Source organism: Candoia aspera, chromosome 6 (genome assembly GCF_035149785.1).
Source record: "Candoia aspera isolate rCanAsp1 chromosome 6, rCanAsp1.hap2, whole genome shotgun sequence".
Taxonomy (NCBI): Eukaryota; Metazoa; Chordata; class Lepidosauria; order Squamata; family Boidae; genus Candoia; species Candoia aspera.
The window spans coordinates 2,150,457-2,177,427 of NC_086158.1; the positions used below are offsets into that span (position 1 = coordinate 2,150,457).

Here is a 26,971-nt window from a genome sequence, read left to right on the forward strand (position 1 = left end):
GTTACTCACAATGTAGCAAGGCTCACAATAGGCTTTCTTCTCCACAGCGTAGAAGGGCTGTCCCCGGAGCTTGTTATGGCAAATCATGCAGGTGAAACAGTCAACGTGAAAAACCTGGTCCATCGCAGTGCATCCTGTTCCTTCTCCCACGACGTTTTCTCCACAGCGCGCACAGCGACCTAGAAGGAGCAAAGAGATGCATAGAGATGCAGTTAAGTCAATCAAAAACTGTCTGATCAATCAAAAACTGTCTGAACGAGCCTTTGGCTTCCACAATACCCTTTCCCAAGTCTACAGACTATGTTCCCACAACATGCCAAATGTCCTGAGTGCTACCCCTGGTTTGTTCCTCTGTGGCTTAGTCCATTGTGCAAATTCAGCTCATGTGGTATCTTTATGGCCCAAAAGATTGGATGAACCCAGCAACTGGGTTAAATCACTCATCAGACAGAGCCAACTAGATGATTCTGGAAAGCTCAGAAGGGAAGAACATTTACCTGAAAGAATACACAGAAGTGTTGGTGATATATTGATAAGACCACCTTCTCCAACCAGGTGCCCCCTAGATGTCCTAGACAACAGCTCTCAGCAATTTTTGGCAGCAGGACCAACCAGGAGCTGAGGTCCAATAGACCTAGAAGGCACTAACTTGGGAAAGGCTCCCATTATTACATCACCATAAAGTTAATTTATTGCTTTGATAATTGCTTGCACAACATGAATTCTACAGCTGGAACCCTCCCCAGCTAGTGTCCTACTTTTTATGGCATGTCAAGAGAAATTTTAGCTAAAAATGTAGCCCCAATTTATTTATGGACACTGTGGTCTGGAAATACATCAGCCGTGTCTCCAACTTGTTTTGGAAGCCCTCCTGAAGGTGGACTGCCAATGCAATGGTCCAGAAGACTATATTGTTCATGTCCAGGCTATAACAGCTGATAGACAGTTTCATCACATGGTGGAAAACATCCAAAAGAGGAGCTGAATAACACAGAGACTCTCACATGCTTGTAAGTGGTTCTGGATCTGTCCAGAGATTTCTCTTCTTTCATTCTCTCTCACTTGCTGGCACGTGACAGTTACTCCGGCCACTTCACCCCAGTGAGGCAGGGACTGTGTTGGTTGTCACTGGGCTTCTGACAGCAATAAAAAGGGCTGGCTTTAACCTTGGAAACCTGACCTGGCTCAGCATTATTTCCAGGAGGGTCTTCTCCAGGTGGAACCCACCTGCCCTGTACATTCATTCTAGGTGGGGCAGTAGCCATGGTGTCAGAGGTGGCCTCCAGCTTCTGGAGTGGTCTCCTCCAGAACATTTAGGTTGCATCTACGATGGCCTTGTTTAGAAAAGAGCCTTGAAAAGTGGCGCATCCAGAGCAATGGTCCTGCGGTTCCACAATTGCATTACATGTATTTATGACCCTTCCATGTGCCAATTATGGCTTTATTGGGTTGATTTTAATGACGGTAAATGACCGAGTCAGCTGACTCTGATGGTATGTGGAAAAAAAGCAGACCAGCAAAGAAACTGGTTCATTTACAGCCGGATCCGCCCTGCCTGACACTGCAGCACAAGCGCTGAGGATCCTGACCGTTTGCTAAGCTGCACTTCACCCCGAAAGAGCGTTGCATCTTCCTGACTCTGGTGAACTCATGCTTATATGTGAACTTCAAAGACGGTTTTCTGGCCATACCTTCCAACTCTGGTGCTGTGGGAGAGAGCAGATGGTTTCTCTGTTCAGTAGGGACCTGGCTTTTCGGCCGGCAGCCGCCCACCCACTTGGAGACCACGGAACACGACAGCACAGGAATAAACACGATTATCCTATCACAATTACCACGAAACATTGCCTTCTCTACCGCAGGAGAATCGTGACCAGCGGCATCGTGATGTTAGAGTCCATCTTGGCTAGCTTGATGTGTCTTAGCAAGTTGTACAAACCCAGTAATTTGGTTAGTTCCTGATTCAGTATATTGTGGATGCTCAGAATACGAGTCAATTCAGCAACCTGATTAAGCACAGCCATAGCACAGACAGGTTGCTATAGCAAAATAAATCCGTCTTTCTGCTCATTTCCATTCAATGTGCCCCCTTCCTGGGACTGTGCAAGTTGAAAAGCACCATTCTCAACATGACTGGGCTGGCTTATGGCTCCATTTGCATTAGACGGTCAAACAGGGACAGCTCAGTCAGAAGGGAAGATACTTCCAAATTGCAGGATGTATTTGCCACTGTGAGCCTCCAGCTTTGCAGCTTGGAGACACTAGAATTATCTCAAGAAAACAGAAGGAGTCTGGTAGCACCTTTTCTGGCCAACGAATTTCATCAAAAGGCGTTAAGTTTTTGCAAGCTGTAGCTCACGTCCTCAGGGACGCGGTGGCGCTGCGGGTTAAACTGCTGAGCTGCTGATCGGAAGGTCGGCGGTTCGAAACCGCGCGGGGGGTGAGCTCCCGTTGTTAATCCCAGCTCCTGCACACCAAGCAGTTCGAAAACATGCAAATGTGAGTAGATTAATTGGTACCGCTTCGGCGGGAAGGTAACGGCGTTCCGTGAGTCATGCTGGCCACATGACCCGGAAGTGTCCTATGGACAACGCCGGCTCCAAGGCTTTGAAACGGAGATGAGCACCGCCCCCTAGAGTCGGACACGACTGGACTTTACGTCAAGGGAAACCTTTACCTTTACCTAGCTCACATCCTAAGACACACAGAGCGACTAGCCCAGTGTTTCTCAACCTCAGCAACTTTAAGATGTCTGGACTTCAGCTGCCAGAATTCCCCAGCCAGCCATGATACGATAACTATACCAAGAAGGTTCTTCTCTATCCCAAAGTATTCTGCTGGATGAGCAGATGCAACAGCAGCGGGAAAGAAATTCTCGAGGAATACCCAGATCAACTATTAATGATCCAGGAATTATCATTAAGAGTTTGGCCTCACTCGACCCTAATTTCATGGTCAGAGCACCAAAAAGCTGATGTGGCTGAGGAACCATATGTCCTAGCCTTGCCACGTCTGCCACAGCCCCCAAAAGAAGAGCCCAGGAGCATGAAGGCAAGTTGGTCAAGGAATTAACTGCCCAGGCTAATTAGGCACAAATCAGTCCAGAAAAGCAAGCTGGCCTTAAAGGGAGTGTTTCAAGTCTCCAAAGACCACACCATCGCCCTCATCAGCTCAAGCTGGGAGACAGCTGGGCAGCTGGGCGGGAGGTGGAGGGTGGGGGGCGGAAGGTGACTAGAAGCCCGGCCCTGCTCAGGTTTCCACCACCCTGCCCAGACAGGCCCAATGGACCGAGGGCGGGATGGTGCACGAGAAGAAGAAGGCATCTTGCAGGGTTCTTGGAGAGCATCCTCATCTCGCACATGGTGCTGTAGGCCACAGCTGGGAGTTACAAACACACCCACCTTCCAACCGGGCCTTAGCACCCCAGCCCAGGGCAGCTTCTCCAGAACTGGCCAGGGAGTGGAGATCCTTTCCCAAGCGTCCACTCAGCACTTCATGGGCCATCCAGGCCAGCTCGCTCACGTCTGTCTTCTGGGCTTATCCATTTCCCTCTCCCCTGGAGTTCAGGGAATGGCCTATTTCCTTAAACTGGGTTTGTTCCAGGACCCCAACTGGGTCGCCACTTGCACCTCCCCACAGCACAGACATTCCACATCTTCTTCCTTCTGCTTGTCACACAACGGATGGGTGAGATGGTATTAAACAGCTCCGGTATTGAAAGAACCGTTTCCCCTTGTCCCAAGAAGATCCAAAGGCAGCAACAAGGTGGGCAAAATCTCTTAGGCTGTATCATCCACACCTCCCTCCCTCCCTCCCTGTTGTGTGAGTTGCACGGGCTCCTTCCGGGAGCAGTTTCCTTCCGGGAGCAATTCAAGGTGCCGGTGATCACCTCCAAAGCCTTACCAGGTTATCCGCAGGACCCCCTCTGGCTGAGGGCATCTGTCTGCCCCAGCAGAGCGGATAGGGTGGGCACGCTCAGGGTCCCTTCCCTTGAACACTGCCATCTGGTGGGTCCTCGGAGACGTGCCTTTTCCGTAGCAGCCCCTGCCGTACAGAACACCCCCCCCCCGAGATCTGACGGGCCCCCACCCTTTGGTCCTTCTGGAGAGCACTTAAAACCTGGTGTTTCTCCTGGGCGTTGGGCAGGGTGACATCAGGGTGGGACGAGAACGTGGGTGCATCCAAGAAGTGAGGCTAAGGGGCCAGGTTTTTCTGTTTTCAGATTTATTGCTAACGGTTTTATACTGTTTTATTGGGTGTAAGCCACCCAGAGTTGTTTTAAGATGGGCGGCTACATAAATGTTTTAAATAAATACAGGTAGTCCTTGCTTAACTACTACAATTGGGACTGGAATTTCGGTTGCTAAGCAAAGCGGTCATTAAGTGAATCCAACCTGACCTTATGACCTCTGGAGTCCTTGGTGCTCTCTGAGAAAACAACAAGGCTCAGAGAGCACCAAGGACTCCACAGTTCAACCCTAAGCTACAAATATTCACTTTTATGACCTCTTTTGCAGAGGTCATTAAGCAAATCACTATGGGTGTTAAGCAAACCACGTGGTCGTTAAGCAAATCACATGGTCCCCCATTGATTTTGCTTGCCAGATGCTGGCCAGGAAGGTAAAAAATGGTGATCATGTGACTGCGGGCTGCTGCGACCGTCATAAATGCGAACCGGTTGACAAGCGCCCAAATCGTGATCACGTGACCGTGGGGACGCTGCAATGGTCATATGTGTGAGAACTGATCGCAAGTCAGTTTTTTCAGCACCATCGTAAGTTCGAGCCATCACTACATGAATGGTTGTTAAACAAGGACTAACTGTAAGGACAAAGAGTAACAAACCACAGTGACACAGCCATAGTCCCTGAGGGCAAGGCCGCTCAAAAGACCTCACTCCAGCCACATCAGAAACCAACCCACCATGTCGGGCTTGCCTGACCTGCAGGTCCCACAGCTGGTGCCAGGGACTGGGAACGGGGGCAGAACTGGCCGTGGGGACGACAACTCTCTGTGCCAGCCTAGTTTTCTGCCCACTCCAGGCTGGGGGGAGAGCACATCCAATCAGCAGTGGGGAAGCCCTCCCACCAATAAAAGTGGTGTTCATCTTCCTCACCCCCCCTCCTGTCCTTCCCTTCCCAGTCCTGGCCGAGATGCAGCAGGGCGGGGGTCCTCCTCTAGCAGCCCGCCGAGGGAGCAGTTGATGTGCCTCGTTACGGGAGGGGCAATGAGAGCCCATCAGAGTTAACTCATTTTACGCAGCGCTGACCCTCCCCAGTAGTCAAAAGGGGAGGGTGAGCCCTGGAGGAGGGCGAGGAGTCAAGCGTGTGGGGGAGGGGGTGGGGTGGGGGTCCCCGAAGACAAGAGGGGACCTGTCATGAGTAAGGATGGTGAGCAGGGGGCTCCCATCCAGGCTGTCAAGCGCATGCGTAGCACTGAGGAATTGGTCAGCCATTCAAAGAGACACAGATCGGGACCGCCTTAGCCTTTGGGGTTTATCTGTCTGGGTTTTCCCCGCTTCTTCAGTTTGTTAGGATTCCTGTTATGTACAAGCAATAAAACACTAGAGACCAGTTCCTTGTCTCAGCGTGTTTCCTGGCTGCTAGGACAGGACCCATCGACAAACAGGGCAGGGCTTTGATGCACGCACCGGACTGCCTCCTGGACTTTTTCGACCCCCTGCAGCGCCCCTACAAAAATGCATGCAGGGCATCTCCGCCTTGGCACACACATGCATTTACCTACGCACGCTTAAACCCACAATGTTTATTGATGCAATATATATTTAAAAACAAAACCACACCCAGAGCAATCCAGATGTATTGGACTACAGGCCCCACCATCCTTCAGCCAACCTAATGTGCGCCAAAACTCCAGGGATTACTGGAGGGGAGTCTAAGCTATCCAGCAAGCACCAAGTTGGGGGCAGCTTGAACAAACTACGATTTTCCCAGAGAAAGGCATTTTAAAATTTTAGGTTATTTAAACAGTCTGGTTTAACTGTTGTTTTCACACAACGTGACAGACTAGGCTATGGAACCTGGTTGGTTTGTGGAGAACACATCCTGGGAACACAGCAATGGCTTCATATTTGGGCTGGGCATGTTGTGTGAATCCCACGACGGGGCAGCACCTCCTCAGCTCAACATATTGCAGAGACATTGGGAACTTTTGTTTATTAATTTATTAGGGTAAGTATAATAAATTATTATAAATTATTAGTTTTGTTATTTATAATATTATTTATATTATTTATAATACTCTGATAAATATAGTATTTAAATAATGTTTAATAATATAGTATTTATATAATAATTTATAATACTATATATATACACACTATAAATTATTATTTATGATACTATAGTATGATATACTTATAATAATAACGTATTATATATTATAACATATTATAATACATTGTTATAAATATAATACTATTGTAAATACTATTATTTATAATAGTATTATATTTGTAATAATATAAATTATTATAGTACATCATTATAAACATGGTTAATTTTTAATGATTGTTTTTATATGTTAATTGTTTTATAATCTTGTTTGCCACCCAGTTACTTTTTCATGAGATGGATGGCCATATAAATATGATGAATAAATAAATAAATAAAAAGAAACTTTCATTTGGATGCCTTCTATGAGTCATGGGCACACTCATAAAAGCCCATGAAATCTGAACCAAATGTTCTGGCTTTAAGGAGCTTTAGTGATTAATTTTTCCTTTCCCAACCAGGAGCCAAAATCAAAATGCTTGCTGAATTTGAAATGCAGGGGGGAGGCGCGATGAATAGGCCCCCTTACTCCATAAACTAAGATCCCTTAGTACAGCATTCCAGGACAAGCCATGATGTCTCCTAAACCCACATTTTCCTGCATAATGTTTTTTGGCTCCACAAGTTGAGAGCACCTTCATTCAGATCTATTCCATCAATCCTGTATCTCTCAGGCTCACACACACACAGATGCACTTCGGTTTTCCTTCCTTCCTTCCTTCCTTCCTTCCTTCCTTCCTTCCTTCCTTCCTTCCTTCCTTCCTTCCTTCCTTCCTTCCTTCCTTCCCTTCCTTCCTTCCTTCCTTCCTTCCTCTCATTCCCATCTCCCTCCCTCTCCTCCTCCTCCTCCTCTCTCCCCCCTCTCTCTCTCTCTCTCTCTCTCTCTCTTTTGCAATTTAGATTTTACACTGAAGGTTTATCAATCCTTTTTCTTGCTTCTGGCCAAGCTTTGGGGAAAGTTGACCCCACACACTTAACCTGTTCTCTTAACCCATTTTCTGGCTTCACATAATGCAAGCGTTCTGGGTTCACACCACACGCTCAGCTATGAACCAACCAAATTGCAAATTAACCAAGTTCAGACTGCTGCAGAAATGCACCTGGTCTTTACCAGAAGTGATTCGGTTTGTGACCTGAACACAGCCAGTGTGCACAATTAGTAAACTGGACAGAAAGCAGGGTGCTCCCGAAACTAATTCTGAAAGTTTGGGGCCAGACATCTCCTATAATCCACAGCTAGGCTTAGCCAGCACCAACCTCTGCAAGGTGATCTCACGCTGGATGACTGCCATAAATACTTTCTGGAGCTGTTCTTCTAAAACTAGTGAAAATGGGATGGCACAGCCGCCATGCTGGATACCAACCTACTGCCACGTAATGCTGTTGTTCAAGAAAGCAGATTGCCTGCCAAAAGCTGGACTCCTGGAGGTCTCTCCGGCCTGCAGCAGGACAAGGCCCTTCTCTCTCATGTCCTCCAAATGTCCATCATGTTTGCATTCCCCCAACATGAGGTGGCCTCACCAATAAACCACAGTTTACTTTATAGATACAGCAGGTCCCCGCATTAAGAACATCCTGGTTTACAGACGACTCCGAGTTAAGAACGGGCTGCCATAAAAACTATTATACTAAAAATTCGAGTTAAACGCAGTGTTTCAGGGCAAATACACCATACTACTTTGCGTACTATTATGTTTAAGATGTTTTAGTGTATTCAGAAATGTTTCTTAAGTGGTCGGTCGGTCGGTCGGTCGGTCGGTCGGTCGGTCGGTCTGTCTGTCTGTCTGTCTATCTATCTATCTATCTATCTATCTATCTATCTATCTATCTATCTATCTATCTATCTATCTATCTGTCAAACTTATCACCACCCATCTCCCCCCGAGGAGGGACTCTGGGTGGTTTACAATAAAACACAATTTAAAATGTCATATAAAACTATAGAATAAATATAATACATAATAAAATATAAATATGGTGGGAACCTGATGGCTGGAAGTTCTCTATAAACCCACAAGCCAAACAGGGACACTCTAGGGAGCTAGCCATCCCCAGGAGTGACTGTTCTCCCTCCCGCCCCAGGCACGGTGACAAAACCCTCTCTGCACGACCGGGTGGGATGGGTCGATGTAACGGGGGTGAGACGGTCCCTTAGGTTTTATATGCATAGGTAAAGGTAAAGGTAAAGGTTTCCCTTGACATTAAGTCCAGTCGCATCCGACTCTAGGGGGCAGTGCTCATCTCTGTTTCAAAGACGAAGAGCCGGCGTTTGTCTGTAGACACTTCCGTGGTCATGTGGCCAGCATGACTAAATGGACGCCGTTACCTGCCCGCCGAAGCGGCACCTATTAATCTACTCACATTTGCATGTTTTCGAACTGCTCGGTTGGCAGGAGCTGGGACTAGCAACGGGAGCTCACCCCGTCACGCGGATTCGAACCGCTGACTTTCCAATCGGCAAGCTCAGCAGCTCAGCGGTTTAACCCACAGTGCCACCGCATCCCTTTTTATATGCATAGAATGGTAAAATATTTACAGTACTACATACTAAGACGAACAGTTGACCAACTGGTGGTAAATATCCGTTCTGACTTACATATAAATTTGACTGCGGAATGGGACTTGTTCTTAATCCAGGGACCTGCTATACTACCGTTCACACAACATGCTAAGACAATGGCTCAGCTCCACAAACTGACCCAACCCAACCCATTTTCAATGCCTAGTGTGTTGGGTGGACCCGTTCTTTATGCACAGGCTGATTTTCATTTTGATACTCTGTGAGGATACTTCCACCATGCCATGGCAAAGCTTATTTTATCTTTTCGGCGTTTTTATATTTTGTGGCGTGCTTCGTGCATTTTCGCATGACAGCATCCCTGAAGGTGCTTTGCATGACAAGAGGCATATAAATGTATTAACACCCATCCTCTCGGTCAAAGAGCATGAGGTGAAGGAACTCTAAATGTTCACTGCCTTTTTTCCTGGGGGGCGGAATTTGCTGATAACAGAGACCCTGTGTCATGAGTGCCGTTGAGCTGAAGCCATCAGCGCAATGGCACACATGACAATAGCAAGGAAACAGGAGAAGGGGCTCAAGATAAGTAGCCATCAACTCACAACGACTAACGGCCAACAAACAATAACTAAACGGATCACGGAGCACACCCGAGCCATCAGCGCCAATACAACGGGGATCGCCCAGCTGACAGCAATCACCGGATGAATAGAAAACCTGATGATGGGCGATCCCGGAACGCCAGCGGGGCCTCGCAACCCCTCACCCACCGGCAGGGCAACGTATTGGACAAAGGGGGGTGACGTGACCGCGAGTGAGGGGGCGCTGACCGGCGCGGGGTATTTAAACCCCGCACCGGCGCGCTCCTGTCACTCTCAGCTTTTTTCCCGACGCTGTACCTGCGCTGTGAATAAACCAGAGCCTGATCCACCGAACCAGTGTCTGAGCATTATTCAAAGGTAGGCAGCGCATGACACCCTGGGTGTCAGCACAGGTTGCCAGAAAATGATTGGCTGAAAGTCACACAGAGTCTCCATAGCTGTCCTAAATCACTAAAGACGCAGAGCAGAGAACAAGAAAGGGCCAGGATCTCTTTATAAACAGTTTTTTTCCCTTGAACAACGGATCTCCCAGCTTTTGGATACCTTCCCCACTAGCTTTTGAACAGGCCTTCTGCTTTCAAATCTGCCAGCAGTGACATGGTTAAGCATTTGAAAAAGACACCCAGGTCCCCTTCGGGCACATGGCAGAAAGAACAAAGTTGGTTGGATCTCCAACAGCATTTTTCATTTGTTTGGGACAGGAATGTATGACATCCCTCAGAGAAACATTGCCCGCTTTGAGACTGGCAGATGAAAATCCTTCTAAATCCTTCCCAGTGTTTGCTCAAACAGGGGACTTCTTTTCAGCCCAAAGGAAAACAACAAATCCCACAGCAGGAGTAGCAGAACTTGACGGTTGTGTTCTTGCGACATGCTGGGTTTGCATAGGGCCATGAAAAATAAGCCCTCCAAAAGGGCTGATTTTATCAGGGCAAACGCCCAAAGCAACAAAGTTGGCCTGAACCAAGGTTAGCCTGGTTGTGTGAATGCAGCTGCTTGATGCTTAATTGATCTGGTCCTGCACCTCAGCAATGCTCACCCACGCAGGGTGCTGAGTATCTGGACAGATAGGTAAGGAGGTTGAGAGCGAGGAGGAGGAAGGACCTAGGAACAGCGCCATCAAATGACCTTCTCCAAGCCAGCCTGGCTTTTCAGATGTAATAATTGGGACCAGCTTATTCTCATGAATGATTACAATGCCTTGAAGCTTTCCAGCACAGTTAATTAGACCCCTCCATTCACATGGTCTCCTCTCTCAACCGATTTTTAATATGCTCCGATGCATTTGACCTAATGCTCTGGGGTGCAGATCTGGCCAGCTAGGACTTTCTACGACCCTGAATTCCCCCGCAGAAAATGTTGGACACAAAATTGGAGTCTAGGTTGCTTGCCCGCCTCTGGGTTTCAATTTTCTGGCATGGGATGGGCAGATCTTGCGCAGTCTGTAGAGGGCACACCCATAACACAGCCACGGCCCAAATCTTTGGCTCTGAAAGTTAGCTTTTTCCTGCGTGATACAAATGCCTGAAGGACTCCCTGCCACTGGTGGTCCCCCAAACACAAGGAGAATCATGAGACTCACCAAAGTATTCTTCTGAAGGAGGGTTTTCCATGTCATACAGCATCTTTTTGGTCAAGTGTTCCAGTTCATCTTCCGGTCGAAATGCAGATCCTGGACTTGGACCAGCGCGTTCAGTCTGGAGAAGGAAAAAGAGGGACGTGTGACATTTCCAAGATTGCCCGTACAAATTATTAGTCCTGTTCAGGTCAGTCTAAAAAGAAAATGGTCCAGTTATTCTTAAGTAAATCCCTGGAAAACGGCTCCAACCTTAATTGGTGATCAGGTCCATGCTGGTGAATTTTTAGCCTGATCGATGGGTGTGATGGTATGTGGGAAAGACCTTGGAAGTTGGCGCTGCTGAGGGAATAGTCAGATAAGAGAGGGCACAGCCCGCAGCTGGATAACAGGAAGGGCAAGAGGCTCAGAGGGACCCTCCCTGGCTTCTCAGGCTGTAAAGGAGATGGGGGGAGAATTGTACTTCTAGACCTGCAAGAGTCTGTCAATGCAACTTTACAATAAAGTAGAATTAGCTGAACTGGTTGTGTTTCCTGTCTGGTTTACCCTGCGAGGCCGACAATGGGCTTTTGAAAAACGCAGCTTCTAATTTCCGTCACAATTTTCTCCCCTGATCTGGGGAGGTCTGCACACAGCTTTCCCAAGCGGATGTGGCTTTAGCGTGACGTTTCCCCCCCGTCATGTTTTTAAGGTCAATGGCCCCTGTGTAGGTTTAATATCGCTCTCTCCACATACGTAACGCACATTAGTAAGATGCACCATTAAAACATAAATGCATCTTATATGGATATATTTTAAATTCACGCATGCATGCCTAACTGGCGTAACCGCGACAGTTTGCAAAGTGCAGAGGAGGAATAAAAAAACAGTAAGACGAGGGAATTAAGGGTGTGATATAAGAAAACAGAAAAGGAATTATAATTAAATGCAGTTTATTCCAGTTCCATTCACAATGTTCTTCCTATCTTTCTCCCCTTGGAAACCATCCCTGCTTCCATCATGTCTGTCCAGAGTTTCCTACGTTATCTTTTTTCTTTAGACTTTTCACCTCTTTCTGCTTTTCAGGATCTCAACTCCCCCTTTCCACTTCCTTTCGACTTGTTCATTCTTTTTCATTTGTGTGTATGTTGTGATCTAACCTCTTCTAGATCAGAGGTTTCCAAACTTTTTTGCACTGTGAATCCTGCCTGTTTTTTAAAGACTTATTCCTGGGACCCCTGATCAAAAGGCAAAGCTCCAGTGACAGAACATTTGCTAGGTCTGAGCAAACTTTTTTCTTTTTTTGCCCGTAATCTCACCTAGAAGCCCATCAATTGGTGGCTGCAGGGAGCGAGAGAGAGAATAAACGGAATCTTCAGTAAAGGACGCAACTCTGAGCACAGAGTTAGACGAGGGTGGCTCTCCTGCTTCCTTGGCGGTTTGACGCATTAATGGATAAATGTGGTGGTGACCTTAAAGGTGGGTTGAGGTGGAGATGTGAATAGAGGATTACTTTCACAGGCAGGTAATGCTGAGTGGTTGATCAGAACCCAAAGAATTTGCAGTGGATGTTTGGACAGCTTGTGTACTGCAACAAGGAGCATGGATTGGAAAATTAATGTGTCCAAGTCCAAGGCTGTTGTGTTTGACAGGGTAGAGGAATTTAGCTCTGCCCTTGAGAAGGAGGAGAGAGAGGTGAAATGGTTCCTCAGCCGCGGGAAAGTAGAAAGCATGAGAAACTCAGAATAGCCCCACTTCAACCTTGCTGTCCTTAAAAAGGGGACAGTGAAGGCTTGGGATAAGCTGTCAAGATACTATTAATAAGCTGTACTACAAGAAAAGAGTCACTGGTCTGAGATGGGTGGCTATATAAATTGAATGAATGAATGAATGAATGAATGAATAAAAGAGCAATCCTGGAATCCTTGTGGTGTCTGTTTCTTGACCTGGCCTACCTCAAAGAGCTGGCAGGCAGGAAAATTGGTGCGAACAATTGCAAGCAATGTATAAATGCTGGAATAGTGGAGGGGTAGATGACTGAGTGTTCCTTGGGGGAGCGTTTTCTATAAATAGGAAAATAGAGAAGTTTTAAGATGGTCGTGGGCCATATGGAGCCTTTGGGATCTGTAAGATGGAATGGATCCTCCTACAGCAGTGTTTCTCAATCTCAGCTACTTTAAGATGGGTGGACTTCAACCCCCAGAATTCCCCAGCCAGCCATGCTGGCTGGGGAATTCTGGGAGTTGAAGTCCACCCACCTTAAAGTAGCTGAGATTGAGGTAGCTGAGATTGAGAAACACTGTCCTATAGGAAAATGGCTTCTGAGGGTGTAATTTCCCAGTGCTAAATTTTTATTAGTATTGTGGTTAGTTCTGTACATTTCATTCTGAGCACTGAAGGAGGAACATGAGCCGCCGAGAGCCCTTTGTGGAAGGAAACAGCGCAAATATCAAGCAAGCAAGTAAATAAATCTGTAGTGGTCAGCCGGACCCCAAGCACGCTTCTGCAATTCTGTGCAAACTGGGATCTCTATCCTGCGAACCAAGCATTCCACCAGTGACCCATGCTCAGGATGCATTTTTAAAATTCAACCATCCTTCATACGTCCTTCTTTTGCACACAGTCTGGGCTCCATTTTTCAGATACACCATAGATCTTTCCATCAGTAACCGATTTAAGCACGTTGTGTGAATGCGGTCACGTGAAAGAAACGGACGAAGAAATCAGAACGTCTTCCTGGCATGCCAGCGCCAGTGGCACCACCGATGCTCACAAATGCCCGTCTCCACATCTGTGACCCTTGTCCTGAGAGGCGGGAGGGTGCCCCAGCTTTGCATCCATGAGGGTGCAGTGATCTACAGGTTCCGAAGAGCTGTTTTTATAAGCTTTTTTTTTTTTAATTGACAACCATTATGACTCCGGTTCACTTGCGGCTCTTGTTTTCTAAAGTTTATTTTATGGAACCATTTGCTCCCTTGGCTGTTCCTGTGTTTTTGTTGTTTGACCACAGACAGTTCTAGCTTTGGGCCATTCGATTATTATATTTTTGGTTCCAGTTGGGCTTTCTAAAAACTGAAAACGGAGAAACCAAGAGAAACAGACGGGCAATAAATAGATAAGCAAGAGAAAGGTTTGTGCTGACCAGCTTGGAGTGGCTGCAAACGCCAGAGAAGGTGAAACAGATTCATTTTGAAGACTCTCAAGATGTAGCAGGACTCGATCTTCTGGGATTAGGGCCCAGAGGTGCATAAAGCTGTAAGTAGTTTAGTACTGAACCCCTGAAATTTTAGGAAGGGTATTTACAAAAAAACAAAACGAAACTTGAAAACAGACATGGCAGATTGGGCTGTCCATTTGAATCTAGCAGGCAATGCCATTTGCCTTCTTATTTGTTTATAGTTTTTCTAGAGAGAGTTTACTGGAGTGGCTAAGAGGCTGGCCTGGGAACCAGGAGACGGTGGGTTCTTGGCCAGCTCTGGGCCAGTCCCTCTTTCTCAGCCCATCCCACCTCACAGGGTTGTTGTGGGTAAAAGAGGCGGCAGGAGTATTAGGCACGTTTATCCTGTTTAGACGGCGTAAAATATCATCATCATCATCTTCCTCAATGGGCGTCACTTGGTGTGTGGAAATTCAACTACCGTATGGAGGGCACCACGTTGGGGAAGGTGGCCGGTGCAGAGCCGGCCTAAAAGCCACGTCCCCTTGGAGTCCAGCTCCACGCCTGGCGATTTGGCAGATACGGCCGTGGAACTGGCTTGGCAACGAAGGGAAGACATTTGCCATTCCCTTCTTTCTGGATGTTTCCCTGATTTCCCACTTGGTGATGATAAACAGGAGGTAAAAGCAGAGGAGTTTGCCATCTAAAATTCACCACAGAGGAAACAGCAGCTGATGGTGAGCAGAAAGATGGGCAACCTTTTCCACGGGGCAGTTTCTCAACTTGTTAGACTACAGTACCCATCACCACCACTTCCAGCCAGTATGGACATTCTTGCCTGATTCTGCTTTTATCCTTCCTAACTCTGCCTTCCTTCCTTCCTCATCCCTCCCTCCCTCCCTCCCTCCCTCATCCATTTATCACCCTATCTAGACTATTCTAGGCATCTGTTAGACAAAATTGCTCAGGTCTGCTCTGAGTTGGCCCCCTGCAATTCCTCTGCAGCTGGCTATCTACTCTGGTTATCTGGGAAGAGTCTGAATCTGCTTGTCCTGAGGGAGTGGACAGGATCCTCAGTGCTGTAAGTGGCCACCAGTGCATTAAACCTAGATCCTCCTTGGAAGGACTTCTGGGAGAGCCATGTGGTGAATTCATCCTTGAGTTGTGTGTGGGGGGGGGGAGCTGTACCGCCTTGGAAGAGTGGGTGGTCTGCCCTCCTCAAGAAGTCATTGCTGGATCCAAGTGTTGGATAATTTCTGACCTGTCTCTACCCGTCTCTTTGTGGGGAAGGTTGTCGAGAAGATGGTCTTCTCAGCTGGGTTTCAGACTGGGATATAGTACTGGGATGGCATGGATTGCACTTGGAGACAACCTCTGGCAAGACCAAGAGGGGGTGGGTTTGGGTATCCATCCTACCCCCGCTTGATCTTTCAGTGGGTTTTGGTATTATCAATCCTGATCTCCTCCTGGACCACCAGAAGTGGTTCTCCTCCTTCATCCAGGGCCAGTTCCAGTCAGTGTTCGGGACAGGGAGAGGTCTGGCACAGGGCCCCTGCTCTCTGGAGTCCCTTGGGGCGTGGCCCTCTCTCAGCTCCTACTGAACATCCAGGAGACAGAGACCTACGTGACAACGGATTCAAATTACAGGATGGCAGCTTCTGTTGGATTGTTAGGGGGGAAAAAGTCCCTAGAGCAGTTTGACGGAGAAACCAATTACTCAGAGAAGCGGGCTGTCTTCGTCCAATGTGCTCCATGTGTTCCTTGCCATAAACTCGACTAATGTGAGACTCCAGCTCCGAGAGCTCCTTCCAAATCTATGAATCAGATGAAACAACCAGTTTTTTTTTTTTGCTCCAATCTCAGTTGCCGTCTTCCCAAGAGCAGACATCGCAACCTATCAGGGATCCTGCACCCGGGCCATGTTGCTCCATGACAGGGCCCCCGAGTTGCCGCAAGGAAAGTTTGTAATTGAGCCCCTCCCTCACTTGGGACAGGGCAAAGGCCTTCCCTCCAAGCATTGCTGCTGGGCGTGATTTTCACTGCAGCCATTTCTTTCCCTAGGAGCAGCTGAATTGGCCCCGGACTGTCCCAAGGAGATCCGCTGGAGTAATACAGACTGGACGATACAACACAGCTGAGCAAAAGGAAAGGGTTTCACCTTCCCTTCTTTTCCCAACAACTTTTCTGCTCTTCTGCAAAGACGAGGTGCCCTTCTCCAACCCAGGCTCCATTTTAATTTTAATACTTCCTCTCTTAAGAGCCATCCTTCTTTTATCCCGACAGCGCCTCGCACGCAAGTCCTCTCCTGTCCCCTGGCCCACACGCTCAGCGGGGTTCAAACTGCACCCACTTGGAAGGGCACCTGCATCAATCTAGGTTTAATTTCCATAATGTGACTCTTTAGCACAGGCCGCTAGAAAAATTGGGCAAAGGGGCCAGGAGCAATTTGGGGATGGAGGCTTCACCACCTCCAAAATGTCTGGAGAAATGACCGCTTCATCCTTCTGCAACCTTGATCAGAGTTTTCCAATTAGGGGAAAGATACTTCCTGCTAATGCAAATTGCCTTGTTTCCATCAGAGCACGCAGAAACTTTCTCCAAGCCTGTTCTTTCCAAGTGTTATTTCTCCTCTCCTCTCCATGAAAAAGAATCTGCTGGAGTTGGGCAGCGAATGAATTTGAATAAAATAGAAAATAAATAACAAAACCCACTCTCAGTATCAGGGCTGTGCAAAGCTCTCTCCTGAAAGTTGCTCTTCAACGTGGTACACCTGGCAGAGATCTTTTGGGTGGTCTCCTGTTCCCCTTCCTCCCTATTTCTTCAGATGTCTACTCCCCTCAGAATTTCCTCTTAGAAAGGAACCCCAAGGATCATCTAGTCCATCCCTCCGCAGTGGGCAGGAAAACCCATGAAGCCATCTTTGAGAGGTGTCCCTCCAGCCTCTTCTTAAAAACCTGCCGATATGGAATAGGTGCAACCTCCCTTGATAGACATTTCCACTGTTGGACAGGTCTTGCTGCGGGGACCTTTTTCCTGATATTTCAACCAAATCTAGGGCACTGCAGACATTACGTTCACTCCTTCTGGGCAAATTGGGCCAATGGAAACCCATGGCTTAATGTCTTCTTCATCGCCATGCAGACCTCAGTATGGCCTCCTCCTCCTCTGCTTGCTCCTGAGACCGTTTCCATCTTGGTGGGGGAGGTCCAACTCCACCTGCAGGAGACTGAAAGCTGGGCTGGAAGAGACTTGCAAATCCCCAATCCAACAGACCAGCTTTCCCCATCCAGCTGTTGGGACTGCAGCACCCAGCCTTCTCCAAGAGCAGCTGTGAATTCTGGGAACCGTGGTCATAAACAGGTGGACAATAGCAGGCTGGGGAAGCTGCAGGAGATAATATAGCCAATTAGGATCATAGAAGGTACAAGGAGGAAGGTACCTTTGAGGTCATCTTGTCCAACCCTCCTGCAGGACTAGAACCATCCCCAGCTGGTGGCCATCAACCCTTCTAAAACCTCCATCTCCATTCTAGGCAGCCTCTTTCCGTGCTTCACGGTTCTTGCAATCAGGATGTTCTGCCCCATCTTCACATCGAAGCTCTTTTCTCTTAATGCCAATCCATTGGTCCTTGTTTCAATCTCAGTTTCAGCAATGAACAGGTTCAACCTTCCTTCAAATCTCTCTGTCTCTGTCTCTCTCTCTCTCTTTTTTGCCCAGGCAGAAGAGGGAGTGGACTGGTTCTCTGCTGCCCCAGGGGGCCAAAATCAGTAGGTTAAAACCACAGAGAAGGAGGTTCAAGCTAGACCTCAGGAGCAACTTCCTAAGAGCTGTCAGCCAGTGGAACAAGTAGTGAGTTCTCCTTTACTGAAGGTCTTCCAACAGAGGCTGGATGGTCATCGGTCAGGGATCGTCTAGACCAGTGTTTCTCCACCTTGGCAACTTTAAGATGGGCGGACTTCAACACCCAGAATTCAACACCCTTGCTGGCTGGGGAATTCTGGATGTTGAAGTCCGCCCATCTTAAAGTTGCCAAGGTTGAAAAACACTGGTCTAGCGGATCCTGCACTGGATTGAATGACCTCTAAGATCTCTTTGAACTCCAGCATGCTATGCTTCTTGCACAAAGCAGCCTTGGAGACCAGTATCTACCTCCCCTTAGTCTTCTCTTTCGCAAGCTAAACTTGTCCAACTCCTTGAGTCATTCCTCACAGGGTTTAGTTTCCAGACCCCAAATCACAGTTCTTCGCTTAACCTGCTCCAGCTTCTCCATGACCCTCATAAAATCCTGTGCCCACCATTGAACCATGTTAAAGTCTAACTGGTGTGGGGTGCAAGCAACAATTACCTTCCATGATCTGGATGGTGGTGGTGATGATGATGACTTGGAGGACTCCGAAAAGGGCTTACAATAATGAAAATACACGATTTAAGATGCACGAGTGTGCTAGCTCAGGGTTCGGCTGCAGGGTTCAGCTGTGTATAAGCTTCCTTAATTCTTCTCTCATCCATTTCCAAGGGCTAAAAGTAGGCAACAACCGCTAACAAAAAGACCTAATTAGAATTAATCAGGGGTAAGCAAACAAACAACAAAGCCTTGGTTTAAGTGAAGAATTAAAGCTGTTGCAAATTGAGTCACGCAGCAAAAGGCACAGAGATTGGTAAATTGAGCTTCCTGCTTCAGAGTTCCCCAGCCGCTTTCGACTGCCTGCCGCCTGCCGAAGTCTCAGGCTGCCAAGCGTTGCCCGGCCTCCAGGGCTCACGGCAGCCCTGTTGGCCGAGCGTGATGGGAGCTGTGGTGCCCGCTGTCAAAGCCCTTTGGCCTTCCAGCCCCAGGCGACGCAGATGAATATGAGCGTTCCGCTTGTTCCTCCACCCAGGCGGGTACTGTCAACCTTCAGCCTGAACACCACGAAACGCAATTCCCTCAGTCTGGCACAAGGCAGCCTTGAGGGGGATCCGTCCGTTCCCAAAATAGGGGAAAAGGAAAAAAAGTTAGCGTCAATCGTCCAACTTTTTAACCTTCTGTGACTTTCCATTTCAAAAATCCCACCGCAGAATCTGGAAAAGCTTACATACTTGGCTGGAAAGCTTCTCTTTCTCCTGTTAAGATTCAGAAGAAATCAAAACTATGAATCAAATACAGCCGAATGGCCCCAAACATTCATTCGTTCTCTAGAGATCGGCTGTGGGGCTCCTCCTCCATCGTCATACCAGCCTCCTCCACCCCTAATCTTCATAACTTTGTCCTCTTCCTCTCCTCCTCCTTCCCTTTTATTTCCACCATGCAAAGACGTTCCTATCGCTGTCCAGACAGAGCTCCACGTCCTCAGCCCTTTTATGTCCTATCTGGCGTCCATCACAAACTTATAACTATCATCAAACAACGAAACCAACACTAACCCTGATGAATTCCCAAAGGAGCCTTTCCCAACCATTCCGGCCATGGGCTGGGTTCTTCCAGAAAGGGCTTTTAAAACTTTCACAGACGTCACCGGAGCCATTTCTATTTTCCTTGGCCAATGCCAAGGAGGCTGCAATGGAGACATTGATCTACAGCCAAGACACAAACATGAACAGGGAGCTGGAACATATACAACACGAATACAGGTAGTCCTTGACTTACGACCACATTTGGGACTGGAACTTCCGTCGCTAAACAAGGCCATCGTTAAGTGAGTCATGACCGATTTTACTACTGTTTTGCTATGGTCGTTAAGTGAATCACGTGGTTGTTAAGCGATTCCGGCTCCCCACATCGACTTTGATTGTCAGAAGCTGGCTGGGAAGGTTGCAAATGGCGATCGTGTGACACAGGGACAGTGCAACCGTCATAAATACATGCCGATTGCCAAGTGCCTGGATTTTGATCACGTGACCGCGGGGACACTGTGACGGTTGTAGGCGCGAGGACCGGCTGCAAGTTCCCAGCACCACTGTAACTTAGAATGGTTGCTAAACGAATGGTCGTAAGTCCAGGACTACCTGTAAAGAGGAGCCAATCTCTGATCCAGCAGGCACGGCCACCATCTTATTATTTATTGTTTACTGTTTATTAATTTATTATTCAAATTTAATTACCGCCCATCTCCCCCAAAATCTTCTCTTTTGATCTCCCCTGCAGATGCAGATGACAGAGAGACTCCTCGTTTGCCTCCTTTTTCCCACCCCACTGGTTACAGGAGGAAAGAAGACCTTGGACTTGGCCAATTCAAACTCTGTCGGAAGCTTCTCCAGGTGTTTCCAGAATGCTTCCCGTTGGCTGATATTATCTGGACATCCTAGTTGTGGGGCAGCACCCAGAGGGAACTTCTGCCCAACAATACACTACGTTGTGTAGAATACTTTTTCGGAGGACCCCCAAGATTGCTCCCGAAGAGATGTAAAAGTCCAATCACTATCAGGTATCCGCAGCCAAGCAGAACAAGTTATGGCAGTGAGATCACTGGGTAAGCTGTGGGACTGCTGCGGGACATCAACATAGTGACGTCATTCATAGCACATGCTCAGATGTTACAAAAGCACCCCTTGCTCTTGCTTGCAGGCAAAAAACAGGCCATCCAGAGCAGCCAGCTTGTTTTCTGCTGGTAATCACCGATTACTTTATTTGTCACTCTCTGCTAGGAGATTAGGATGGATGGATGGATATAGAGATAGAGATAGATAATATTTTTAGTTGTGGAGGAATCAAGTTATGTCAATTAACTTCACTGGCTATAGTGAGGATGCTGTCCCCTTGCAACCACTTTATCATGAATTTAGGAATTGCACAGCCGGTCCCAGGCTCTTACAAGCAATCATTTCGCCTACTGACCAAGTGAGTACCACTACCGATATTTTTTTCCGCTGGTAAAGCTGGGTCAAGAGCTGCTATTGTCTGAAATCCATAAAGCCAGAAATCTCCCTGATGAATTTCAAAGATTATTTTGCCTGTGTTTTATTTCCTCTCTCCCCACCTTGCTGATAACCAGCAGCCTTTGACCCCCAGCACCGTGGTAGGTTCACTGGATTGAGCAACATTCATTTTTGCCCTCCTTTCACAACCCCTCCCCCCCATCAGCAGGGAAAGAAAAAGGCAGGGGAGGAAAGGGGCACTTGAAGAAGTGATAAACACCTTGTGAAAATGGAGAGACATTCAGAAGCTATGCAGTAATGAATGCACCAATACACAGGGAGAGCGCTACACACTTATTTTTCCTGTCCATTTGCAAACGGCGTACCAGAGGTTCCTTTCTTGGGAAGAAAATAACTCCAATTATATGTTCTCAACCAAAGAAACATGGAAATTATCTTCCTTTCAGAAGGTAGAATTAGCCCATTTTAGAACTGTGAAGCTGCCAAAAACATCCCTCGCTGATATTTCCTCCCCCCTCCCCAATTTTCCTCCAGCTCGCTCAGATATGGATCGCGTTTGACGGATCATTTTCGAGAAGCAGCGGCCGGGGTGTTCCAGGAGGGGAGGTGGGCCCAAAGGGGGACCCCTCCTTCTCTCACCCAAATGTTTTTGCTGTAAAGATGGCCAAGATGCTCAGCTCCGGCAGTGACCTCCGTCCAATCCCCTCCTTGATTATTTTTGCTTCTAGGGAGGCCGAGCTGTAGGACCTTAGGAGGAGAAGCGAAAGGTTTGGTCTCAGAGAAAGGGCCTCCTCCAGCCACTGCTTGCAGAAGTGCTGCATTCATCTGACACGCTGAACTGGGTGAGGTCACAGCTGAGCAACTGTATTTGTCAACCTTGCTTCGGGTTGGGGGGCTTGTGCAAACCCACCCCTTCTAGGTCCTTTGAGGCGCCGGGCATTGTGGAATCTTGCCAAGGAGTTCCACATCTGACCTTCAGCCTCTTCTGAGCTCAGTCAGGAAGAAGGTGGTGCTGGGCTCCCCGGTGCTGGCTGGACCCGGAAAACCCCAAGGCAGCTGCCCCGCTGCATTCTGGCAGCTGTGGACCTGGGGAGCGAGTCGTAGCTTTGTCTCACCCAAACAGGCCAGGTGGAGCGCTGTGTAGGGACACCCCATGGCTCTGCCAAGAAGGCCAGGAAGATCGGGAGGGTGCAGAGGAGCAACTGCTGGGCCAGATCCCAAGGTCCACCCAAGGGGAAGTGGCCAGCTGCTTGCCAGGTTCTTCTCATTCATGGCATCCAACCTACTTAAGGAAATCATTTTCTCCTTGGACGGAGACACCCCTTCGCAAAGTCCTGGCGTGATGTTTACCAGATTGAAATGGCCTTTTGGAGCAGGGTGGCTCCACACTCAGGAACTCCACACTTTGCTCCTTCCCCTGGCTGGCTGCCTTTGCCCCTGTCGCGGCAGTTTGTGTGAACCATGTTAAGCCATCAAGGTTTGTTTTGACCACATGTCCTGTGAGCACAGCAATTGTGTCTTCTCAGGGTGTCCGTGGGGAAGGCCAGAAAGACAACTGGGCAGCCATGAGCCTCTGATCAAATCCTTGCCCCCTCTTCACATGCAAATAAAAAAGGGGAGGGGCTTTGATCGCTCGATCATGGCCACCATCTTGACCTTGGGGACTCTCTCTGTCCTTTAGACAAGCCTCCTTCTCTCGCTTTAATTGAGTTCTTTTCACAAACTAAACTCAGTTAAACACTTCTGTCCCAGATGGTAGGAGGACTCCTGCCTTGGGCACGGGGTTGGCCTAGAAGACCTCCAAGGTCCCTTCCAAGCCTACACTTCTGTGATTCTGAGAGAGAGAAAAAAATACCGCTGGGCCCGCTCAGAATTTTGCTGGCAAACCTCAGCTACGTTTGTGGTTGGGGATATTTTTCAGCGCCAGACGATTCCTTTAGGAACAATTATCTGATGAAAAAAACAAGGAGCGAAACCAAAACCATCTTTCAAGATGTCACCTAACAGCCACTTTCCATCTTTGCAATAGTAAAAAAAATGAAAAGGCTCATTATTTACTTATTTCGCACTTATTTCATTTTGGTGTCAACCTTCAACACAGAAGTAAATGAATACAAAGTCAGCAAAGAAGTCATTTAGGACAGGGTTTGTCGACCTTGGCAATTCTAAGCTGTGCGGACTTCAACTCCCAGAATTCCCCAGCCAGCAAAGCAAAGCTGGCTGGGGAATTCTGGGAGTTGAAGTCCGCACAGCTTAGAGTTGCCAAGGTCGACGAACCCTGATTTAGGCTATCACAGAGCTCCTTTCCCATATTATCTTGGTGACATAAAACCCTTTCCTGGCATTCAGGCTGAAGCTGGGAACATAGAATCCTTGGATAAGCTGGTATCGTTTGGATATGTCCTTTAATTTAAAAGGGGTGGTTCTCTTAAGGTTGATCCTAAACCGGCTTTGCAATAACATGACTGCAGGCTCTGATGGTGGAAAAGAAATCTCCCCTCCTTCCCCTACTTCCAGGTACCCCATTTTTAACCACCCAATTCCTGCTAATGTGAGATGGAAATAGCTGGCCCTCCTTGGGTCTCTTGACCATCATTCAAAGAACTCTGAAAGCTGCCTCTGCAAAACTGCCCGACATCTGTCCACTTTCTTCTCTATTCCCAGGACTTAACACATTAAGTTTGAAATGAAGGGAGCTGTGAAGGCATCTGCCGGGCCTCATTACCATCTTTCTGGGCAAGGACAACATGAAAACAGTAAATCTTGTTGGTTTAGAAGCTTGCTCCTTCTGCCTCAGTTTCTTCTGCTCCAACAGCGCAAGGCCGGGCCACCTCGGTTTCCATTCGCATCACATTCCTTGACCAAATACAGGATGACTGTTTGCATTCCCCTCCTCAGAGGTCAAGGAGTGTCTCCAAATCCTTGGGCAGGTTTTGTTAGCTAAACATGGATCTTGTCTCTTCTCCTCAGGTCTCCCCAAGATGATCCTAAGGTCCTCCTAGTCAAATCCTGGAATTGCACTTTAAAAAAACCCTCCAAATTTCCTCCTTCATTCAACTGCTGTTTTTTTAAAAAAATACTATTTCCTCTCCTTTTTTAATGTTAAAATAGTGTGATTTTCCCATAGCAGGGGGTGAAAAAAAAAAATCTACGCCGGAGCATTCTGTTTACTTCAACGTCAACTTCCAAGCAGCGGCCCCCTGGAGACCAAGTGATGGAGAAAGGGGGAATTGAACCCTAACCCATGGGGAGGACAACCTCTTGGGGCTGAGAGATGGTGAGAAGATGCACAGAAAGAGTTTGCCCTGGCTTCAGCCAAGAGGTGCTGTGCTTGGTTATCAGTGATGGACAACATTGCTGCTGAAGTGAAGCCAGGCCTCCATTAGCAGTCGGAGGTTCTCAGAGTAATGATGCCGAGAATGTAAACATGGAACTGTCCTGAGCAAGAGACCATGTAAAAAAAGAAGACTAAAGCTTGGTTATGAAAGAACATGCTGGATTTGAAGGAGAAGGGGATGTAAACTGTACACCAGTCCCCCTGCCCCTCGGGGTCTGCTGATGTCAGCCCTCCCAGGTGGACCAGACAGGAAACATGACCAGATGAGCTACTTCTACTTTATTGTTAGGGTACATTAACCGAATCTTGCAAGTCTGAAAGTACAACTCTCCCTCCGTCCCTTTTTACCACCTGCCAAGTTAGGGCAGACCCTCTCTAAGTTTCTTTCTCTTCCCGTTACTCAGTTGTGGGCTCCTTCCCCTCTTATCCGATTGCTCCCTAGGCAGCATCTCTTCCCCCATCTTCCAAGGTCATTCTCACATTCCATTACAGCTGACAGGCTGCAATGTGGCCATTCTACAATTACAACAAAGGAATTACCAGCCAGGTTTCTTCCAGGCTTTGAGACCTCCAGCCTTGTTATCCCAGGCTTGGGAGAGTTTGACAGCTGGAGAAATGGATCTTATATTGAGAGTAAAAGTGTCAGGAAATGCCACCCATATCAGAGCTAAGCAGTTATATTTAGGGCAGAGAAGATGCAAAGGATTTGGTGGTACAAAGGTAGCAAGCAGTATGCATGAAAGTCTCTTGCCACGGACATCCATGGATGGGGCAAATATCAAACTGGCATTGCCATGTTGCAACACACACCGTGCAATTTACATACTCACACCCCAACTCTTGAGTTTGAGATGCCATCTCACAACGTGCTTTTCGTCCTGTTTGCAATGACCATGGTTTGCTCCAGATGCTGACACTTTCACAACCCACCCAAGCTAAAGAGAACTCATGGGCTCTTAAGTGGCTCTATACACAATCCTGCCATCTGGTGTGTGTGTGTGTGTGTGTGTGTGGCTCAAAGCAACTGAAGAGAAGAGCATCAAGCAAATCTTAGGGAAGCCCGGGGGACACGTATATCTGTGTGCTGGCTGGAAGAGCGAACCACTCTTTCCACTGGTGTTAGTGTTTCGGAAAACTTACAAGCTTCCTCTTCCCAGCTTTCAGCCTGACCAAAATGCCCCTTGGTTAAACGCTTCCCAGGCCTGTGGGCCCCCTCTCTGCAAGCTTCAAACGTGGAGCACAGACATCAGGAAAGCCACTTGGTTTGCAAAATAAGGAGAGAGTGACCTTAGGACAGGTAGCCTCTCTCCGCTGAAAGGGATGCAATTTTGCAGATTTCAACTCGCTCAGAGTAAAGAGATATTTTCTGACCAGAGTCTCAAGCTTCAATCTGACCTTCATCACTGCTGGGTAAACAAATGCTTTTTTTTTTCGGGGTGGGGGGTAGGGAGGCTAAACCAGAATAAGAGAAGCTGTGCCTTTCCTTTGTTGCCTGTTAGCCCTTTGCCATCTTCCCCGAGCAGCTGGGAAACTGATTCTCTTCTGCGCCTTTTGTTTTGAATGTATCTAAAGAAACAGTTTTTGCTGTTCTTTGCTAAACTCAAATCATTCTGAAATTTTCCTCTCCAGTCGGTTCTCTTCCTCCAGACATGAACTTCTTTCCATTTCTGGTAGGTGTGCTTTCCCAAGCTTCACTAAGCTTTTTGTGTACAGGTAGTGCTTGACTTAGGATCATTCATTTAGCAACCGTTTGAAGTTACAATGGTGCTGGAAAAAGTGACTTATGACCAGTCCTCACACCTACGACTGCCAGAGTGTCCCTGCGGTCACGTGATCAAAATTCAGGCACTTGGCAACCCGCTTGCACTTACGATGGTTGCAGCGTCCCGGGGTCACGTGATCGCCATTTGCCACCTTCCCAGACAGCTTCCAACAAGCAAAGTCAATGGGGGGAGCTGGATTCGCTTAACGACCACGTGATTTGCCTAATGACCATGGCAAAAAAGGTCGTAAAATTGGGCATGACTCACAACAACCACCTTGCTTAGTGACAGAAGTTCCAGTCCCAATTGTGGTCATAAGTTGAAGACTACCTGTATCTACATTGGCTTTTCCTGATGTCCTCCATTTTTCGTCCTCCTTGGAATCATCTGCAATTGGGCCTTTAATATCATCTTCCTTATCCATAGGTTGAGTCATGGCAACTGGATTTCTTTCTTTCTTTTTGGTAGAAACGCTTTGCTGCTTGCCCAAGCAGCTTCTTCAGTCTGGGCAAAGGTTGGTGAGGGACCCCGTATATGTCTTCCAGGGTGGCTGCATTGTCCCTGCCCCTGAATGGCTGTTGATTGGGCCACGGAGGTGTGGATTGCCTTTGGGACGTCTTACTCCTGGATCCTTTGTTCCTCCCCAAGTGGATCGCTAAGAGCGGCCTTCCTCCTGGTCTTAATCTCCCTGGGGACTGAGAGGTGGTTTGAGAGAGGCGTTAAGGAATCCATTCATGCCAAAGTGGGAAATCCTTCCCTCAATAGAGGCAGAGGCCTCGGACACAACTTGTCCCCCATTTTTCATGCTGCTCTTTCATCAGTCCCCAGGGAGATTAAGACCACCAGGAAGGCCGCTCTTAATGATCCACTTGGGGAGGAACAAAGGATCCAGGA

The 26,971-nt window shown here is 47.8% G+C and overlaps 1 protein-coding gene across 2 annotated transcripts in view; it reads right to left on the reverse strand.

Annotated features, from left to right (window-relative positions):
• Positions 1-26,971, reverse strand: part of LPP (LIM domain containing preferred translocation partner in lipoma) — a 210,258-nt gene that overhangs the window by 37,021 nt on the left and 146,266 nt on the right. For both annotated transcript variants that reach the window (XM_063306245.1, XM_063306244.1), the window contains exons 6-7: positions 10,996-11,110; positions 10-179 (exon numbers count right to left, since the gene is read on the reverse strand). In XM_063306245.1, coding sequence (XP_063162315.1) covers positions 10-179; positions 10,996-11,110 — 285 coding nt within the window. The remainder of the gene's footprint in view (positions 1-9; positions 180-10,995; positions 11,111-26,971) is intronic.